This window comes from Cryptotermes secundus, unplaced genomic scaffold (assembly GCF_002891405.2).
Source record: "Cryptotermes secundus unplaced genomic scaffold, Csec_1.0 scaffold55, whole genome shotgun sequence".
Lineage (NCBI taxonomy): Eukaryota > Metazoa > Arthropoda > Insecta > Blattodea > Kalotermitidae > Cryptotermes > Cryptotermes secundus.
Window position 1 is genome coordinate 324,516 of NW_019740654.1, and position 22,368 is coordinate 346,883.

The 22,368-nt window shown below is 36.7% G+C and overlaps 1 protein-coding gene across 17 annotated transcripts in view; it reads right to left on the reverse strand.

Moving 5' to 3' along the window:
* LOC111872345 (gastrula zinc finger protein XlCGF57.1) overlaps positions 1 to 22,368 on the reverse strand; it is a 151,316-nt gene that overhangs the window by 119,861 nt on the left and 9,087 nt on the right. For all 17 annotated transcript variants that reach the window (XM_023866123.2, XM_023866121.2, XM_023866125.2 and 14 more), the window contains exons 2-5: positions 21,679 to 21,896; positions 19,093 to 19,254; positions 17,846 to 17,956; positions 17,507 to 17,661 (exon numbers count right to left, since the gene is read on the reverse strand). In XM_023866123.2, coding sequence (XP_023721891.1) covers positions 17,507 to 17,661; positions 17,846 to 17,956; positions 19,093 to 19,254; positions 21,679 to 21,870 — 620 coding nt within the window. In that variant the 5' untranslated portion in view covers positions 21,871 to 21,896. The remainder of the gene's footprint in view (positions 1 to 17,506; positions 17,662 to 17,845; positions 17,957 to 19,092; positions 19,255 to 21,678; positions 21,897 to 22,368) is intronic.

Consider the following 22,368-nt stretch of genomic DNA (forward strand, 5'->3'; position numbering starts at 1 on the left):
AGGCTCCTGAGTGTGTGTGTGTTGCTCCTCATCTTTAATGTGTATGTGACACACACACAGGGAGCCTGCACAGAATAATACATGAACGGTGCTGAAAACAAGAAATAGATGCTGCAGCACATGTAGACACAGAGCAAGTATCCCTTTGATTTAAAACTTTAAATTTTGAATTTTAAATTTAAAAATTTTAAATGTTAAATTGGAATTCTAAAATCAAATTGACGAGCATATGTTGGTGAGATTTTAAAACAAAACTGACAGGCTGGTGTTTTAGATTTTTGATCGTGCGCAGTGTGACAGCTGCGTAGTGAAAAATACACCTGATGATGGCCAGTTATGGCCGTAACATGTAGTGTAGAGGAAGAAAAGACAAAGAACTACAACCAAATAAATTGTTGCATTCATGATGGCATTTGTATCATTACATATAGAAGTGTACAGTGCAACAGTATGCTTAAATATAATATATGCAATGAACAAGTCACTAACAAAAATAACTTACATTCCAGACAGATATAAATGAAAGTTATCTACCCGGAACACAGTTTGAAGAAATAGGAAGTGTGTGTGATAAACATGCAAAGGGACATAAATGTAACCCATTTATTCATTAGGAAGAAGTTGTAGGTATAGCACAGGAGGCAATAGCAAGAAGTCCAGGAGAAGTATGCGAAGCTGAGCACATGGAAAGTATGTCATGAAGACTTCTTGTTTCTGAACAAAATTCAGCTGGGTGAGCCACTCATTGTAAAAGATGGAATATCAAGATGTTATGCTTCTGCAAGGCAATACTGAGTGCTACTGGAGGAAATTATAAATATCTTGTACAGGATGGGGTGCAGAAACTTCCTTTTTTTTTGAAGGCAAATAAAAGAAAAATTATTGCTGATAGACAAAATTTATGTTTAGCCAATGAAAGAACATACTTTAAAGTTTTAAATCATGTAGTTTTAAACAAAATATCTTGAAGGTGGTGGCCACCGTTCTCTATGCACTGATGCAACCGTTTTCTGAAGTTCCCCTCTGCACATTCCAACATGTGCACCGGAATTTGGGCTACTTCCTGCTGAATAACATTCTTCAGCTGAAGCAGGTTTGTGGAGCGATGTTTAAAAACCTCTGCCTTGAGGTAGGAAGTAAGTTTCTGCGCCCCATCCTGTACATCTCATAGTTCTTCAAAGAATCACACTTCCACTTGGATGGTTATACAGCAACAAAAGAGACACCAGAAGAGTAACAGGGGTTGGTAACAAACACCTTCTGATCCATCATATATGCCATATTATTACACAATTCAGCATCGCCAATGAATAACAAACAAATTTTCCCAGTGTTTAGAAGAGTTTGTGATAAAGTTTCACAAAACTGTCTTCAATAACAAAGTTATACAAATGCTAACGTGCCAGATAACAAGAAACACCCTATAAATAATTAATATTGGAACAAAAATATGGATCGTCATGAGCTAAAATAATAGTATAATCACATTAAACACCTTGTTTTTAGAGAAAACCTTAAGACGTTCAACACTGCCACCACAACCCAACTTTTCCCCTATTAAATTCCCTTTCCTAGAAATTTCCAATACAGAGCAGGATTTAGCAAGTCAAGCTAGCAGATCACTCTTACATTACAGTAGAAGAAACTACTGTAAGCAGTGTGGATAGTGTTTTGAAAGCGGTCTCCGTAGTCTAGGGGTAATGTTCCCACCTCATGACTCAAGGTACGCGGGTTCAAACCCGGCAGAGGTCATGGAATTTTTAAGAGCGGAAAAATTCAGGGAAGAAGTCCTCCGGGAGGGACTTTAAGCAGTGGGTCCCGTGTCGTAGATTTACGGCACGTAAAAGACTCTCATGTCTCTAGGAGACCTCTGAGCAAAAGTAGGTAAGAAGTATCCTGCCCAAGTAGTTTCCAATGCCTCCGGTAGGTGGGGGAAGTATCGGGTACCATTGCCACTAGAGGGGCCGATCTCGCTGGCTGAGCGGGGCTGATAGCAAGCACCAGTAGCCGGAAGGGTATGGCGACTGGTAGAATATCAAAGGGGGACGTACAACAGATCAACAACTGGTCGCGGTGCATGGGGAAACCCACCCCCTCCAATAATGAATGAAATGAATGAATGGTGGAAAAAGCCTATCTTCAAAAAAGTGGTAAGTCTGCATGGGTAATGAACCATCACAGTGAAATGGATAATATTCCTGCTTTTTGGGCCAAACTTTTTACCAGCAGACACCTATGTTAGCTCCCTTCATGAAAATGCTAAGATGGCACCTTAATACAGGCCAAACTCTATTCCTTCCACACATTCAATTAACCAATCATTCACAACCACACTACATCACGATTAAAAGAATACCATCAAATAAGCCAAGGAAAAAACAACTTTTGAGGTAGTCTGATAACTTTCCAGTCAGGTTTTAATGAGTTAAGCATGTTCTGATGGTTAATTTCTACAGGCATAGGCAGAATGTAAGGCCTGTTGTATTTGGTTTCACTTTACACAAGACTAAACCTGAAAATCATAGCACAAATATTAATATAACTTTAAGCTGCACAACTGATAAGGTTCCCTTGTAATAACAGATCACAAGACTGTGAAATTTATGTGACACTGAGGATACAATACACCCATCTGGGTAATCAAACGATACAGAGATAGACATTCACACTGTCCTGTGTGTCTACGATAAAAATGTAAAGCACAAAAAATCTGTTTCATTCCCCCCAACAAATGAACAAGACTGGCTGAAAAGAATGTCTGTATATATATTCTGAACTCTTGATTAGGAAAGGTCAGATGTTGCTTGGGAACTGTCCGAGAAGTATACATTTGCAAAAGTAATTTCTCTGTTAAAATCTTTATCTATTTTATAAAATGACTGTGCAGAGTACACACAGCAGTAGTAGTCTGTTATCTCCTACTATGGGTGGCTGAAACACATTTTGAGCATCCCCTTCTTTCAAAAAAATTATCACAACAATCACTACCACTCAAAATGTCTTCCTTCAAATCACGATCTATTAAACGTCCTTGTCAACAGGTACACACACATGCGTGCGTATGCGCACAACCAAAATTAAAAAATTCTTGTGTAACACCATTCTCCAACTAATGTTCTAAAAGTACTACCTTTTCTCCTGCCTCACGACTGTGTATAGGTGTTTGCACAATTTAATGACAATTAGTTCTTACTTGCAGAAATTACACAACTGTCAGATTTAAAGGACCAGACAGAACTTGCTTGTTAAAATAACATAATGTTCAATAAGAAGTTCCAAGATCACAAAGATGACAAGCACAAGGTCCATTTTATTTGCCTGAATTTTTATGCAACACATCTTATCCAAGTTACCACCCGATGCGAATCACTTAAATTGTATAAGTTGTCATCACCATCATGCAAACTCAAGTATGCTCAAACTAGACACACAGTAAATGTAAAATATGTTTAGCCTTATATTATGTACTAAGACACAAAATAATATACATTTAAATTCTGCACTTCCATGAACTAGATGATGATTAAATTTGTGAGAGAATGAGAGACAGAATGCTCCAAGCTTGCATGGATATAATACAAGCCTCTTACATCAATATGGATAAAACTGATTCTCAGCATTCTGACAGAAGGTTCCCTAATAACGCAGGCACTAAAACCTCCCTGCTGGATGATTACATGTCTGTTTAGCAAAGATGGTATAAATTATCCATTAACATGTGAATTCCAATGTACTTCAATGTAGATTTACTAATTCTAATATCTTGCACTCAATTTCATAGGTCAACTACTTACACAATATTTCCATTAAATGTTGCTTGTTTTCTGTGTTGAACACCACAGGAACAACAAAATGATTCTTCTTTTCCTCTCACATTTCATGGTTCTTCCATCAAAACTGTGCACTTTGAAGTTCTATAAACAATTTCTCTCTTCAGCATCCTCCAGCAGCTTCTCAACAACTACTTACAGCAGAATGTTTAATACAATCTGAATAAATTCCTTCCACTATCTCAAAATTCTGTGACTAAATTCTGCGCTCAATCAGCACGATCAGTTTTAAAATTAGTTACATTCATTCTTGCAATGGGTGTTGCAACAAATTTATGCTGACTTAAGGTACTTACCAGCTTTCTCGTAAAATGCATATTATATACTTGAAGCCATCAAAATGAATATCCCATGGCAAAACGAATTTCAACAGGCAATGCTATAAATCACAGTGCAACTATTTCCTCTATACATCATTAACCAAACATCAATTCCCTGTCAATGGCATGTGTCTGACTACTTTATATTCTCTAATGAGGGAATTTCTTGAAATAATATTCACCAGCATGTTGACTGCAGACCCGCTGAGAAGTAACTGTATTTGACATTCAAAAGTTCCCTAATGATATCTTAGTATCTCCATACTTTGCTCAAAGTCTCTACAGTTCATTTTGGTTTGACTGAATTGTATGCAAGATGATACGTTTCCACTATTCCTATCTGCATCTATTTTAAATTATCCATGGATATCCTACTTCATATATTGCATGATCAAGCATGTATTTCCCAAGTAATCAATAGGTGGGCCACAATACTGCGCATGTTTGCAAGCAACAAAGTAATATATAATTTTCAGCACTTTCTCAAAATTCAACTAATGCTCTAAAATGCACAAACCAAAACCTGCTACATTTTGGTTCACAAATTAAAACAATGGTTCAATTTTGAAAATATGCGTGTTTTAATATTCACTAAGTAGATCACTGTCAATTCAATGCCACTTTATAGTTGGAAACTTTCTTTGAATATAAAACAGAAACCTATACTTGGTATTCACCCAAATGCATGGCAAATCTGACATTCAATCAACAAGGGTTTAAACAAATCAATTATCTAACTACATAAAATGCAATGTTACTGTACAGGTAGTTTCTGCTAAAATCACTTTTACAGAATAAATAACCAGAAACTATAACTGTATAAAATGTGTACAATTCCACATACGAATGCTGAGTGCTTCTATTAATTCCACATCAAAATAAGTCAATAATGTAAAGAAACTACCCATACATTCTATTGTTGATTATAGGTTGCACATTTGGTCATCAATCCAGTATTCAATGGAACATAATATAATCAATACCAACATAATCTATGCACACAATTTCAATTCCAGCATACATGAAAGCTATTACTATGTTCATTTACACCTATCGTAAGCCCATACGAGAGTATCATCATGCTGCAAAAGAAATAATGTCAATTCTGTCCACGGACATACACTATATTGGTTTCCAACACTTGGGGGGGGGGGAAATGCAATCACACAGATATGACTAAATTGTTCATTATGATTCAGTTTTTCAGTTCCCATCATGCCTCTACCTTAATGAAGTTCTTATTTAATATCAAATAATCATACATGAAGTAATGGAAAATTACTGCAGTTTAGTATCTGTAACATTCACAGCCCCCTTGTGCTGTGTGCTACTTTGTATCTACATACCCCCAAACATAAATTTGCAATGACAAAGCGATCATTTTTATCAAGCAATTAAGAGTTTATCAGCCAACACAAACAGTTTATGGTAAAATCTGATATTCTAAACCAACATTAAAAATTTCAGATAGAAAATTGTACTCAGTGCTGACTTACTACAGCTGCATCACTTCCAGGTGTAAATGAACATTCACTGAATCACAGCATGTTATAAAAAGCTTTAACATTGAAAAATTAGAGAAATGACAATGGACTTAAATGATGCACTTTCTAAATCTCTGTACTGGCAGTTAACAGCAAACAGCCAATGGTAAACAGTGCAGGCTGAAAAGTGATATAATTAAGTACTCAAGAGTTTCCTAATCATATTATAACCTAGTTGTTCTGCCCCCTTCCCATCCATTTCCTTCCAATCAACATGAATCCCCAATATAAAACCACACAGAAAATAACCTTCCATGATGTTTCTTCATATTCTGCAAAGATCAATTTCATACACCTTCTTAACAGAAACCTAATTTCATATCCTTCTCTTTTCAACAATCATTAATACTGAATGCAATTCTTACCAGAAATATGTTTTAAGATTTCTAAATTAACATCTGTATTAATTGCTCCCAATGAATCCAATGGAGATGAAATCAGAATAAATTGATGACTAACCACAAAGGTGCTAGCAGGAATGAAATGAGATAAAATAATCAAATGTTATGAGAAGGCTGCAATCTAGAGAAGCATCATGGACGAATGATTTTATCATGTTCAACACCATTATTACAAAAAGGAATCCATATACTTGAAACTCCTCTACATGAACTGTGGAATATGCGAGACCAGGGGTTCTCACAGCAGAAACTATGCAGAATATTAACAGATTCATAAACACAAACTACAAATGATGAACCCACATCAAACTCTCTAAAGTCTTCGAGTACATTATTAAAAAACACTGCATAAGTCTTTCTAGAGGGGCAGATAGAAGTGACCAGAAGACGAGGAAGAAGACGTAAGAAAATGCTGGATGACCTTGGGGACAGAAGAGGATATTTTCATTTGAAGGAGAAAGCTCTAGATCGCATTAAGTGGAGGAACTGTTTTGGAAGAGACTGTGGACCTGTCGTCTTGACAGATTACAGATGAATGAATGAAGTCTTTCATCCCACGCTTTATCAGCCCTGCATAGATGAGTTTGTAATTTATAAAAAAAATCCAGTATCTATTACGTAAACAGGAATTAATTTTTATATCCAGTACTTTAAATGTCAGTACACACCCACAAGCCTATTTTACATCATATATTTACTTTAGAAACACTAAAAAACAAAGAACTGTATAGACATGCAGATGGCAAAAAATAGATAGTAGAGTTTATATCAGTAGATCCGACCATTTTAAACCTTTTATCACATGCATATTATATTATAAATGTAAATTCAGAAGAATTGGAAACACACAGATGGACATACATAAAAGCAAAGTGGGGGGGGGGGCTGAATTTGGAAAGCTTCATTCAAATTCAAAATGTTTGTCAAACTTGAAGAGGTGGGGGGGAAGAACCCCTGTGGTGTGGACGGAGCTGGCTCAGAACAGGCCCAACGACAAGAGTTCTGTGACAGCAAAACTTCATCCTCTCTAATATCAGGAAGAATGGGGCTGACAGAATGAAGGGGAAAAAACGAACACGAAGAATTTCTGACAACCATTAGTGGTTACATACTAACAGTAGTTCATACAGTCCCACCTACATTAATGAAACTGCTCTAGACCTATAAGATTTATCTGTCTACCAATTATCCCTTGTAACATAAGCTTCCTTACAATGTGGCTGAAGGTTCAAATCTCTAGTTCTTTGACCCTTCAATGACTCAGGGCATTCAATTCCTACTTACTCCTTGGGACAGAGGATATTTAAGCATTTAAAACAGTAAAAGCAACATTTCACTTAAAAGTGTACTAGGAAAACCTAGGGTTTTGTCTTTCTAATTTTCACACTATGTTCAGAAATGTACATAGAATCGGTGCATTGATCCACAGTGCTTTAAAATTTTTATTTTTTGGCACAGTAAACCTAAAAAAATAGGAATAATAGTATCATATTACCTTAAAATTCTGCTGGGTGTGTTAGTAGTGAAAACATTCCACAGAGTCCCATGTCACACCAGTACACAATTTTTGACACACAACACCCCATTTCTGCGGTTTTGATTTCTTCACAACTGGAGGAATCTTGATTATAAGATTTCTTTCTTTTGGATGGGGCAATGTTTTGTCTGAGGAATGACGACCAGGCACTTTGCATCCCACAGCAGTAGCATAATTCACAAAGCCCTATATTATCTGAGTTCTGATTGACCATTGATCTATTCTTTTCCTTGTGTTATTCATATACGAGGGTGTCAATAGTTAAGTTACAAACGGATATAGAACTTAAAAAAATACGAGTACTTATTTGAAAAGTGCCTTTAATTTCTTAACATAATCTCCCTGTACATTGAGGCACTTGTCCCATCATTTCACAAGCCCCCAAAAACCAGCAGCATAAAATTCTTTGGGCTGTTGTCAGAATCGGTGCTCTGGCTGGCCTTGGCTGCTAAAACCATACTGTATGATGTATATTTATACAACAAAGGGGAATCATGATAGCAGCATTCATACAGACTATAGGGAATTTATCATTTGCTACTCATACATATCAGTCATAACACGCTTCTTAGAGTCAAAATCACGTCTCAAAGTTGTCCATTCTACACGGTGGTTTCTCCTAATGAGAATCATGGTTCATTTAATCAACATTCAGGACAGAACACAGTATCAATCTAACATATTTAGTTTCTTAGAATTCCCTAAGGGGATATAGGTTTGGGAGATAATTTATGCACCAACTGGTGAAGTAGAAAACTTTTACAATGAATTCAAATGTATTACAACTGCCGCAGGAAGTTCAAAGTGGGACAACAAATATGTGAAATGACAGCCTGCAATTTCCTGTTTAATTTCATATAAAAAAATACTTTACATGAAAAACAAGAGTTCAAAATACGAGCTGAACCTCACCGCTGCACTACACGTGCCATGTACAGACTACAGCACTCTAGGGTTAACTTCATCACTACAATCAATGCCATAAAAATATACATACCAGCAGAAGTTTCTTACCAAAAGAAATTTAAGGAACTTAGGGATCCACTATACCTCAAAATCAAGAAACTCGTATGCTTTCCACCATTTAAAAGAGGAAAGCTAATTTAAGTATATGTACCATGTGCACATACAAGGTTCTCAGAATGTTCACGAAACTTGTCTATAAAATATATTTCTCTTCTTTCAGCTTACTGAATATTATCCCCTTTAAAACAGCCCCCTTATGCAGCAATGTACCTTCCCCACTGTCTTTTACACTTCTGGACACACTATTCATAGGATGTTTGTAAATACCATCAAGTCATTTGTCTCATCAGTGATGATGTCTTCCACTGTTTGAAATCTTTTATTTCTTTAAGGTTAATTGTGAGTTTAGGGAATAGATAAGAAGCCAGGAGGTGATAGGTCAAGTGAATAGGGGGATTGTGGAAGGCTAGGAAGATTTCACACTGTTTTCTTCATATTAAATCACACAAATACCTCAGAAGTGCCAGATAAAAATCGTGACTGTTTAACCTTCAGGAGAAAATTCATTATGCAAAAAAAAAAAAAAAATTGCTTTCACTCACAAGTGCACCTGTTGTGCTTTCTTGGGGTGAGACAAAGCAGGGCTCTTCCTGTGTGAGGATTGTTGCTTGGTTTCAGCATCACAACTGCACACCTGGGTCTCATCACTGGTAATAACATTTTTCAAAAGACTTTCACTGTCATTTGATCTTTGGAGGAGATTTTGGAGATCATCAGTCAAGAGTTTTGGCACAAATTTTGCTGAGACCCGTTGCATTCCTAAATCTTCCATTATAATTATGTGGCATGAACCAATGGAAATTCCAACCTCTTCTGCAACTTCTCTGATAGTTGACAATTTCCACGGATGTTTTTCACCTGGGCAATCAGAGGTTTGGATCCTGAAGGTGAATGTCAGCCAGACTGCTCATCATCATCATCATCATCATCATCCACTGAAGTTCTTCCATTTTTAAAACATCTGAACCATTTGTAGGTCATTTGATTCAAAATGTCATCCCCCATAAACTTCACAAAAGACACTGTGAGTTTCTGCACATTAACCCTACTTTGATACATAATTCAACACAAATTCTTTGGAAAGCTTGATTTTGAGTCATTTTTAAGCCTAAAACATAAAAGAAATCATTTCTGAACCCATTCAGTGCCCTCTTTTATAATCACAGTATTATGCATGACACTAGATTCAGAGAACATTTTTCTTATATTTGTATAGCAACTGGCTACAGGCTGGATGACCAAGAAGTCGGAGTTTGAGTCCAGAATTTTCACTTCTTCATGTCGTCCAGACCAGCACTAGGGTCCACCCAACCTATCCAATGGCTACTGGGGGATCCTTCCTGGGGGTAAAGCGGCCAGGGCGTGGAGCTGACCACTAACCTCCAACTAGTGCCGAGGACAAGTAAATGTGGGTCTATACATCCACTCCCCCATATGCCTTCATGGCATAATGCTTAGTTAGTTAAGCACAGGGACAAATTAATTTTTTGTATGATACTGGGGTGGGAGTATAATTTCTTCTTTCATTTTTTAACATCTGGTGAAAGATACCTAGGAACATCACCCCTTTTCTTCAGAGACAAACACATCATACATTTCGCTCAAGTCTGGCAAGTTACTCGTTTCATGAACAATAACTAGTACTAATGTCAGAACTTTTGGAAAATGAAGATTAAAATTCACTAGCCAAATTTGGTTCATTTCTAATCAGTTGGGATGTTAATCTAAAATATACTAAACAGTGAGAAGATGACTGTTCACTTCAAGTTCTGTCCTGAGACAGACAAATGCACATGCTTCACGACTGCTCCCATAGGTCAGTTACCAAAGCACTATGCAGTTCAGCTACTGAAAACTGTGCATGTATTCGAGATACATTTCTTTGCATGTTTTCAAGTCCTGCAAAAACCGACACTTGCACACAAATAAAATGGCCCAGGCACACAGTTATCATTATAAAATATTGGAATAAGAAAACAGTTTTACTGAAATGTGCATGCATTGACCATACACTCAAACACAAATTATTTAGTATTGCCATTTCAGTGGAAAAAGCTGTTAGCAAAACATGTCAGGGTGCTTTAAACAATGCTGTCAACAAAGAAGGAAGAATGTGGCAGCAGGGGTGTCTAACCAAAAACATGATAGACAACTGCAAATCAAAGTGATGAAACTTCTAGCAACAAAATGATTGGATTCAGATTAAGAATGTATCTCCTCTTTGACAGCATTTTAATTGTTAATGCCATAAGTGAATGTGTCCTTGCTTTACTTTAACACTGTGATACACTGGTGCTCAACCCAAACCTGGAAATTCATGAATATTGGAAAGATTTATGCATAGGTAACCAAATTCTACTCTAAAACTGATAGTAATTTTATTCATGTGGAAGAATGAGTGTGATCTGATCAATGACGCATCGTACAGAAGGGTCACACAGAGATATTGGGTTTTCCGACTTTATCCATCGCCCTGGTTTTTAAGATAACTAAGAAAAACACTCAGAAACTGGATCTGTTTCCATCCTCAGGTGAGGGAAAACACCTATTCTGTTGGGTCCCTTAGAAAGAGCTAGCCTCAATCACTGGACAACTGATGTCACAAAACACAAAGGTTATAAATACCTGGAACCAGGCTAAGTCCATGAGAGCTAATAAGAAGAATATACATAACAAATTGTACCAAGCACATACAAGTGTGGAACCAGGATAGATAAGAGCCGTAGAAATTTATGTAACGAAACCAAATTAATAACCATGTCCATGACCCCATGGCATGGAATAGAAAGGAGAACTAGTAAGAAACTAATAGCGTCTAAGTAGCGTCAACAATGGAGTAAATCACGTCTATCTAATTTAGAACCTAATAGAAATCAATAAAAAGTCCTAAAACCCAATATCTCTGTGTGTTATCCACCATTGTCAGAATCCTATAGTAACTACTTAAAGCAAACAGTGAATACAGAACAGCTTTAGGCACATACAGTACAATTCTGATTATCTGTGCGGATTGCCCACTTTGTTCCTTATCTTCTCACCTTTTTAAGCATGTGCACAACCTGAAGCACATCTATAAAGTTCGTTCGGTACATCTGTCAGAACAGATGGGCAAATTTCCATGAACTGTAACATGAAAGAGGGGGGGGGGAACTGTCCAGCCATTTCAATTTTATAAACAATTTAAGTAAGACCCACGTGTGTTTCTGCATGTATCTTACATGTAACCTGATGAATATTTACCAGAGCCAAAAATGTTTTGGATACAAGTCATACTGAAAAACTGAAGCACATATTTCATGTTCAGCATATTTTGTCTTACAGATTTCAAGATAATTAAACAAATCAGGTGATATGCCTATATTTTCAATTTTCCATTAAGTATCTTGGGTTATCAGTGTTTTACAATCATTCACACATTTGTCATTATCAAGGATATCCAGGAATATGGCACATGGTAAAATGAAGGGCACAATGATACTTCAGAGTAAATACACTTTTAAGAAGAACTGATGTATCACTTGCAACCTTGATTCTGAATGCCACAGAAACCAATTTGCTTTCAATTTTATGGTACAAATTTTAATGTAGGCTGTATTATTTTAATTTCCAAGGTCAAATTGTTTACTACCACAGAAAGTTAAATACAAAAACTTCAACTGATAATCTATAGCTTATTAGCATGGTGACCAACTGAAATGAACTCACCTAACTAATAAAATTCTCATTAAAATATTTTTATCGTATCATTAAAAAACACCCATCTCAGAAGGAATGTGATGTCATAAAATTAAGTGAAGGGAAATACTACATGAAAGATTCCACTCAGACACCTACAAAGTGACAAGCATTCACAAGGCTTTCAAGTGTAACTCTGGAACATTATCTGATACATGTTTTTGTTCTTTGTGATTACAAAACACTGTAGTGGGAAAGGCAAGGGAGGATTCTGAAGTCTGTACTTCAACCATAAAAATTATCTACCTTCAAAGACACGATCACAACCCGTAGACATCAAAAATACATATATGAGCGAGCTCAAAATGTACAACACATGTATGTACATGGTTCAGTTCAGTGCTTTATATTTCTAAACACACACCACACTCCTCTCCCCTGTTTTCTTTAATTTATATTTATTAATTTCATTAATACTGCAGTTCAGTAGTGTATATATGTTTGCCATGTATTTGCCTTATGATGGCTATTAATAGCCGAAACATGTAGCAGAGCCAAAACCTGGCACTGACCTTGATATAGTTGTGTTGCGATGGTCTTAATAAAGAAGTTACATATTATAACATAACAGGATGCATGAAATGAAAATTATATTGCTCCTGTTAGCTGTCACTGCAAACAATTGTGAAGAAGTATGGTATGCTGTGTTTTCATACTGACAACCAAGTAAGTACTTTTGGTCAAGAAAGTACATCATATAGTCCATTAAATTCAATAATGCCTCACCTTCTGCCTTTTCAATATATACACTGTCCCCACGAAAAATGTACGCATCTTTTAATGTTCATATAACCCATAAAAATATGCACAGTAAGACAACATTTAAGAGCAACATGTAATAAATAATGCAACTGAGTGGTACTGTAAACAGTGCTGTTACATCCATCTATATGACATCCCCTTTTAATCAGAACTGCAGAGATTTTCTAAATGATCACTTACATAAAAAGACAATGGGTAGGGCATTGCACAAGTGGAGTACACATTTCTATCCCCTGACCAAACATCAGTGAAGACATTGCTGCATAATATACAAATATGCATGCCAAAACGCTAGCAATAATGGAGACCACAAAGACTGGAATTTCTCTTACAGCTAATTTACCACCCACAAACAAAATAAATTAACTGCTTAACTGTTGTTAGCTGCTGTCCACAAGGCACCAACACTAACGGTGGGCATTTGTGACTTGACTAAAGTTGATATTCAACTAAGACCTGTATGCCTTAACCTTAATCAAGTGAACAAAGGATGCGCACATATTTTTTCTGGGACACTGTATATATTGCATTCTAAGTACTGAACAAAAGACATACAGAGCACTGAGATTAATACATCAGTGCTTAGTAACTTGGTATCATATAGCAAATAAACCAAATGTACAGCCTATGTACAAATTTCACCAAGCTCTTCCCAATAGCTTGTACTTACCAGTACATCCTTCACAATACACCCTACAGGATCATAAATCTAAAAATAATCCATAAACTGAAACCTGGAAAATCTGTTTGTTTTTGAATGCAATACATTTACAGAAAAGCAACAAGCTATGGTTAGGTTCCACATTTCCAAAATTGGCAAGTCATGATGTCAAAGCAAATTTATGATATTACTGTATTCACCAGGCTATATCCAACAAGATGGACCCCCGAGTAAATTTTAAAGTAGAATAATGTTAGTGCCTATCCAAATAAAATTCTTAGGTACCACCCTCCTCCACTGACTTACCAAGTATGTTCTTGGTATGTCCCCCCCCCCAAAAAAAAGTTTAAAAAATTGAATGTATTTGGTAGCGAGAAGTGTTACAAAAATACATCAATACATTCTGGGCAAAAACCACAACCACACATGGCAACCACCATGTGTTTGGAACCTATATCCTTAAATTATTCTTTGTTCTTCCATTCCTTTACACCAGCCTTTCCCAATCTATTAATCTAGCCACAGAGCCCCTTCTACATAAAAGAAAAAAATTAAGGAACTCCTAATAAAATTCTCACATACGAAGCCACAAACCATGACTGGAAGGAAGGAAGATGATAAACAAGAAAATGACATGTTATTTAGTTGTAGGTACCACACATTAAAAAAAAAATTAACTAATATGCCACATATTTGTATTTTTTTATGCAAAGAGTGGCTTTTCATGTTTGATTTGATGCTGGAAAGCTGAATTCTCAAATCTGCAGCTGTATTTTATTTTATAGTCCAATGGAATTTTCTTGGGGAACCTTACTTTCATTTTGCTGAACCTGTGGTTCCATAGAATACCAGCTGGGAAATACTGCTCTACGGTAAACTCGGATATGCACATTTACAGAATGCTGTTCTATTAATACACTCTTCAGCATAGCATCAATTTACATTTGTCATGCAATGTGCAAAATGAAAAAATCTGCATAGTGAGACTACTCATTACCACACTTCCCAATAAACATGTCACAAAATTTTTGCTTGGAAATGACAGACCAGATATGACTTGAAACACATCCCCATCAACTGTTCCAGCAGCATGTTCACTCACAGAAATGAGGAGAGATGGGAGATAGAAAAGACAGGCAGCAGTAAGATCAAATCTTCCACATTTTGGGCTAGAAACCCAACCTGATTCTTCATTTTTCAACTTCTGATTAATAGCCAATATTACACCTACATTTTTTAAAGAACAGGGCTCTTAAATTTAGTAACAAAAATCATGTAAACATAGTAAACATTCGCACAAATATTATTATTCAAATCAGTTCTCATCAAACATTGGGTCTGTACAAACTTAAACATTCCTTCACAATTATGCCACATCTCAAAACTTGGTCTATCCACAAAGTATGTAACATCAGAAGAATATTTCCTAAGCAAATGCTCTCCTTCAAGTAACATTCTCTTTGGTTAAGAGGGAAAGAAATTAAAAACAGAAATGGTTATGATCAAGGAAATTAAACCACAGGCATCACCACTAAATCATTACACAATGCACTCAAAAGCAGAAGCAGTAAAAAAATATAACAATTCCAACAATACAGAACTGATAAAACTGTGATGATGATAGGGTAGTTAACATCAAAACTCCAAAGAATAACTACTTCGGAAAAAACAGATCGAAATGTGCACAGACTTGACTGTGATGAATTAACATTTTGTTATATTGATACCTGAAGGCAATGAAGGTGTGTGCATAAAATACTGAAATCAGATAGATGGTGACCAAATTGAACAAACTGATGGAAACAGCATCTGGAGGTGGAAAATAGGCTGAGCACGAATTTCCGAGTGGTTCTGTCAAGCATTATGAGATGGTACTGGAAAGTTTCCGGACTATTGTCACTGCCTTGGTGAAAGGGGATGAGAAGGGAAGCCAAGGTCACACTTCTGAAAGCCTACCACATCAGTTTGCCACTTGACACCATGCTGTCAACACACAGTTTCTACAAGAATCCTTTTTGACTTAGTGTTTCATTTTGTCTGTGATGGATGGCAAAATCAAGCAACATATCTGCATCAAGTTTTGCATGAAGCTTGGTAAATCCGCTACCGAAACCCTTGAAATGCTTTGTGAAGCTTTAAATTGGCCAGCAGGTTTTGAATGGCATTTATGTTACAAGGACAGTTGAGTGTCAGTTGAAGATAATCAACGTTCAGGGAGACCAAGCACCAGCAAAACGACAGAAAATGTTGAAAAAATTGAGAACTCATCCACAAAGACTGTCACTGAACAAACCATAACCTTGCAGACACTACTGGGATCAGTAATGGAATTTTCCAGATCTTAACAAAAGATCTGAACATGTTGTGCATTGCCCCTTCATCAAGACAATGTGCCCACCCACACATCCACGGAAACCACAGTCTGTGACTAGCAACAACATGGTTATCGTTCCCCATCCTCCCTACTCGCTGGACTCAGCCCCTTCTGATTTCTGTTTCCCAAATTGAAAATGAAACTGAAGTGACAACATTTTGAAAGTGTCTGACACCCAAAGGGTACTCAACATCATTACGGAAAATGGCTTCCACAGTGCTTTTGAAGAGTAGGAAAAAATGATGGGATTGCTGTATACGTTCCTAAGGAGACTATTTATAACGAGAAGGCAGCCAAAACTGAGTAACTTAAGCCACCTACTGCTTTGTAGACCGCTAGTTGCACTGACTACCAAACAACAAAATCCGGACTAGAAAGGCATGTTTTGACAAAATTAACTTCTTGAATCTGGACCCCAGTATGTGAACCATTACTTTCCTGAAGATATCACCTACACAAATTAATTTATGGAGATGGTTTCCTTGAATTACGGAAATTTAATCAAAGCAATTAGAGGCATTTTTTAATATCACCACTGTGCTATTTTTGTACCCACCCGAAAGACCCTACCTTTGGAGCTAACGTGTTCATATTCACCAGACACACATCCATGATGGATAAACTCTTAAATACTGAACATGAATAAAATCCATCAAACTGTTCAGGTGCTAGTGACATACACATAGATACAGAATTTCAAAAACCAGCTTTTCTTATTCAGGGGACTCAAAACATATAAATCCAGTTTGAGATTTTCTTCACACCAGCACTGTCTTCTCACATACATTATGTACATGATAAAAAGAATACATCATGATTCCAAAAATCACAACTTGAATTCCTTCCTCACCACAAGAAAAAAGAGAGGGGGAAGTGAGAGATATATGCACTTTAAGCACACAGCAAATCTACAGATAGAAAAGTTTTGTGCACCATAAGAATGTTCGGCAAATGTAATATTAGTTGCTTTAATTTCAACCACCTGCCTCTTCACTGTTTTATAATTCCTGACATTTATTACCTTCGGCTTCATTATGTATTTCACTATTAGAAAAACTGAGTATTCCTAATAGAAATGTTTAAACTTCCCATCTACCAAGCCTATGACTTTTTCATCAAGACAGCAGAAAACAAAAATAGCATACTCCTATATAATTCTGTTACAACACAAATGCTTCCTACTTGTATACACCTAAGAAAGATTTCTTTCAAGGTTGAAGACTGTTCCTCATATCCTGAAGTTTCTCTTGAAGAGAAGCAATATTGGGAAGAACTTGGGCACAAAATTAATATATATAACATGGAAATTCACCTACCTTTCACTTGCTGAATCCTGATTGGCACTGTCTTTGGATTTGGCTAACTCCAGGGCCTTTGCAACCTGAGTCTTTGAAGCAGTCTTCTGTCCAGATGAGCCAGGTGGTGGTCCTTTCACTAGGACCATTTTCAAATTTGGTTTCTTCTCCTTACTCTGAAATTACAAAATCAATTTTATATCATGCTGTCATAAACACCAATATATCCCTCCACCAACAAAAAAAAAATTCCATATCCTAACATGTAACTTCTAGTTATTAAATCTTTCTATCAGAAAATTTACAACCTTAGAGGAATGGAACATGAATACAAAACCTGAGTAAGATTAATATACTTACAACAGCCGTTTTCTTCGGCGACTTGATCTTTGAAACCTGGTTTTGTGTTTCAGATGTGCTTGCCTGAACATCATCTGTCATTTCAGAGTCTAGAGATGGAGTTTCAAATACCTGAAATAAAAATTGTAGTATTGTCAACAATGTTACTAAAACATATACTATTTCACTTTCCAGGATATCCTGTGATTGTTTACATATGCAGCCCTACACAAATTTGATACAGATTTAAGAGCCATCTTAAAAAATTAGAAGCCAGAAAAAACAAAATAGAGTAGGTGAGAAATCTGCTAATTTTTTTAACAAAAGGACTATCAAAACATATATAAACAATAACAAACTCTGAAGAAAGTCGTCTTCTGGGTTTAGGCGCCGAAGAATACACGGCGCCTAAACCCAGAAGACGACTTTCTTCATAGTCATCGCCATGAAAACCTCAAAACTTACATAAATAACAAACTCCTTTACAACCCAGCAAAATTCTTATGCCAGAAAAAAAAAACAGTTTTCTGTTGATACCAGGCTGGTGGTTCTCAATCTTTGTCAGACTGTGACCTAAGAGGGTCCAGTATAATTGATGCCAGGGCCTAGTACCGAGCTGGGCCCAGCAGTTGAGAAACACTGAGCTACAAGACTGACTTTGCTATAGCATCCATGTGAAAGCTGTTAGTGAAAAGTAAACACCAATGCTGAATGAGTCCCTTGTTACCATGGCATGGTGTGCCCTCAGATTTGGCATGTTTTTAGTATGACAATCACAGATAGTGATTCTTTTGTCTACTACTTGCACATCTGAAGGTACCAATATATTGCCTTCTCTCCCCTTCACTCTTCAGTGACTATGACATCACTTGTGGCATGAGAAGGAAGTAGGGAAGAAATGAGATAAAGGAATAGATAAATGTAAGAACAGGGGTGAAGGAACAGTTTTTATTTTAAAAGAAGAGAAAGAAATTGGAAGATGGACAACAGTACAAACAAAATGGATGGGAAAGCAATGTCTGAAAAAGGAGAGAAAGAGGCAAAGATATGAAAAGTAAATGGAAAGACAGAAAGGAAATCTTATGCCCATCGCCTTTAATGAGTCATGCTACAAAAACACAAAATAGTAATTCTAAGAACCATCATGAAATATGCAGGTGCACAGCCAACCCAGTGCCTGGAATTTGTGGAGTTATTTGCATTATGATTTATAAATTACACTGTGATGTAAAATTTCACAAGGTATTCAGCCTAGGTTCTGTTCTTACCTCAGCACCCTTGTCATCATAATCATCTTCTTCTCCTTCCACTTGTAATTCTCTCAACTTCTTATCAGCCTCTACACAACTAATGACAAGATCATGCCAAGCTATTAATGTAGACGCACACTGGTAACACATCTGCTGAGGCAAGTTATCAGTCTCTGTCACCTGGGGGGAAAGCAATTCATTTCTTAACATATCTACAAAGTCACCTACAACCTTGTTACAGGTTCAATTTTTAAGGAGTTTGAATTATGGCATAGCTTTGAATTGAATTATTTAACAGTATCAGTAATGGAAAACTGCCATGTGACATACTCCGAAATTAAATAATCTAGTGAAGTAAATTACATAAACATCGGATACAGAGATCTAGTACAGTCAACTCTCGATTATCCGGGGGCGGATTAACCGGTCTGCTGCTTAACCGGGGCTACTGAGGCTTTTTTGAGGCTTACATGTTGTTTAATATTCATTCACTTTTGTTTCACACGGTGAGTTGTAACATTATTTTCACACTGGTGTGAACCGTGCTCTGCATTCTTTGGTCCTGTTATGCTAACACAATGTTCTAGGGTAGGGGTGAAAGAATGCAAGGATTTGTGGAAAGTTTCAAGGACAGATACATCGCCCCAGTTAGTATCTTTGTATCGATCTTCAAGTGCGTTAGCAAAATATCAGGATGTAAAAGGAAGCGTGTTGTGTTAAGTATTCAACAGAAAAAGGAAAATGCCGCAAAAAAGCAAACGACAATATTAATTTTTTAAGTGTTAAGTGTGAATATTCGTAAAAATGTTGGATGTTGTTGAACACTGTGATTGAAATAACTAATTCACACTTCAGTATAATGTAAAAAAAGTATTAAATAGGCCATGAGATGACATAAAAATGAGGTTGAGTAAATTTAAATACAGGTAGGCCTATAGTATTATGAAGGTACAGTATTACAGTACTACTTTTAATAACATTTGTCTTAAACGGGTTTTCGATTAATCGTGATTTCCATGCCCACCATTATCCCGGATAATCGAGAGTTGACTGTATATTAACTTCTGATCCCTCCTAAAGGGGGGCCACATATGCTCAGATGTCTTAAAAGAATCTTTATTCCAATCAGAAAACTGGTGTCCATACACTACAGACACAGATGTCTGTATGCAGTTCAGTTCTCTCGCAAAGACGGATGGCATGTCATGATAAATAAATAAATATAAAACACTTGATGAAGTAACTGTTTACCTGTTACTGTTGTGAAGAACTAAAATGTTAAGAACTCTGGTGATGTCCAAACACTGGCCATTTGTAAGATTACATTATTCTCTCACTTTCTTAGAACCAAAAACTGTACCCAAACAAAAACTGAAATAATTACCTCTACATGGATGAAATAAGTCACCTGAATTTATCATGTGTAGAATAATAATAAAAAAAAGTGTTTTCTTCCATATGGAAATCACTTCACTGCTTTCATCTGTGTCTGACAATTTACTCTCATCTGACTCAAGAATTTCTACTAATCTGTCCCTTTCTAATATACCACAACTATCACTGGGATTCAAACACTTCTTGCTGCTTGATGCCTTAGCTACATACTTATATTCTTACCTATCTGCACAGCAGAATGCTATGAATCCCCGCATGTGTGCGCGAGTGTACACAAAGAATAAACAGTGAAACTATTCACAGTAACATGGACAGCAAGTTATGTCAAAATAAACATGAGCTGGAAGCACAAATCACGTATTGTGCACTAGCTCCTGTAGCCACACAACACTACAACTACCAAAAAAAAAAAGTTTAATTAAATCAAGGAACATTAATAGCTCTTTATGTCTGACAATGATCTCTGGATTAGCCCTATAAAACTGCTAACAGTAGCATTTTAGCTGGTTACCTGGACCATACCCACCGGGAGTTCATAACAACTATTTCCATACTTTGGTACTTGCTAGTACATGATAGTAACAAAGCACAGGATTTGTTTCACACATAGTCAAAGATGGTATCTTTACCTACTGAGTCCAAAATGAAAATAACTCTGAAACTCATCATACTGTACAATAATAATTTTAGTGCCCCGCACACTGCAAGTAAACTAGCCATTTCACTCAAAACAACCCAGAGTGCACTTCGTTTCGACTGTCTTACTTCTCACCTCTGTTTAAAGCTTATATAGCCTTCTTAGCTAGGGTGTATTTACTGTAAGGTTCTTGTGTAACTATCACACTCTATTGCCCATAATTGCCAGGAAAACGGGAGTTTGTTAAAATGAGACAACTCTAATGCATGACGTGTTCAAGTAGAATTACAAGTAAACATCAAAACCTGAGAACACTCCCACCAACTGCAGCATAAAACCAAGAATAAAAACATATGACATTTATGATATAGCAGATAATGACCCCCTTTACAAAGCCAGTTGTCTTAACGGAACTAATACTGCAGTACCAGCACAGACTGCAAATGGTAGGCAAAGAGAAAACACAAAGCACAGAAAACACCAAGTATACGAGGAGGAAAGGAATGAGGGCCGCTGATTGAATGGTGAATTACTATTGTATATCTACAAAGTAAGAGACAAATGCACATTACCTTGATTGGAAGGTGTTTTTGAATCTTCATGCCAAGTTCATGTTCCAACCCTTCCCCATCGAAAATGGGTATGAGGTACTCATTTGCACTGGCACACACACGGCATAATTGGCCATTTTCGACCTTTTGCGTCCATTCACTTCCTTCTGGATTATAATATTCTTCACCTTCCACTACAGAAGATTCCATCATTCCTGGTGTACCACCTTCTAGTTAACCTATTGACAAAACAAAATGAAAATAATTACACCCAAATAATAGGGTGCATATTCCTTAATATACTGTCTACGACAAAAGAAAAATTATCAAAAAGTAACATATGTCAAAAACAAATCATACAAAGGTATGAATCTGTGGTGACGCCATAGCTCAAGCGGTTAGTCACTGGCTTCCCAGTGCGGCGGCCCAGGTTCGATCCAGGGTCTGGTCAAGTGGGATCTGAGGTGGACAAAGTGGCGCTGGGGCAGGTTTTCTCTGAGTACTTTGGTTTCCCCTGCCAATCTTCATTCCACCAATTGCTCCACAATCACCCTCACCTATCATCTGGGGCTGGTACAATAGGCCAGAAGTGGCTGCAGTACAAGGGACTTAGTCCCACCCCACTAGCAATAAAAAAAGTATGAATCTGATGTGATAACTGTGGAATCACAGCCATAGCTTCCAGACTAGAGTCGACATAAAAATATAAAT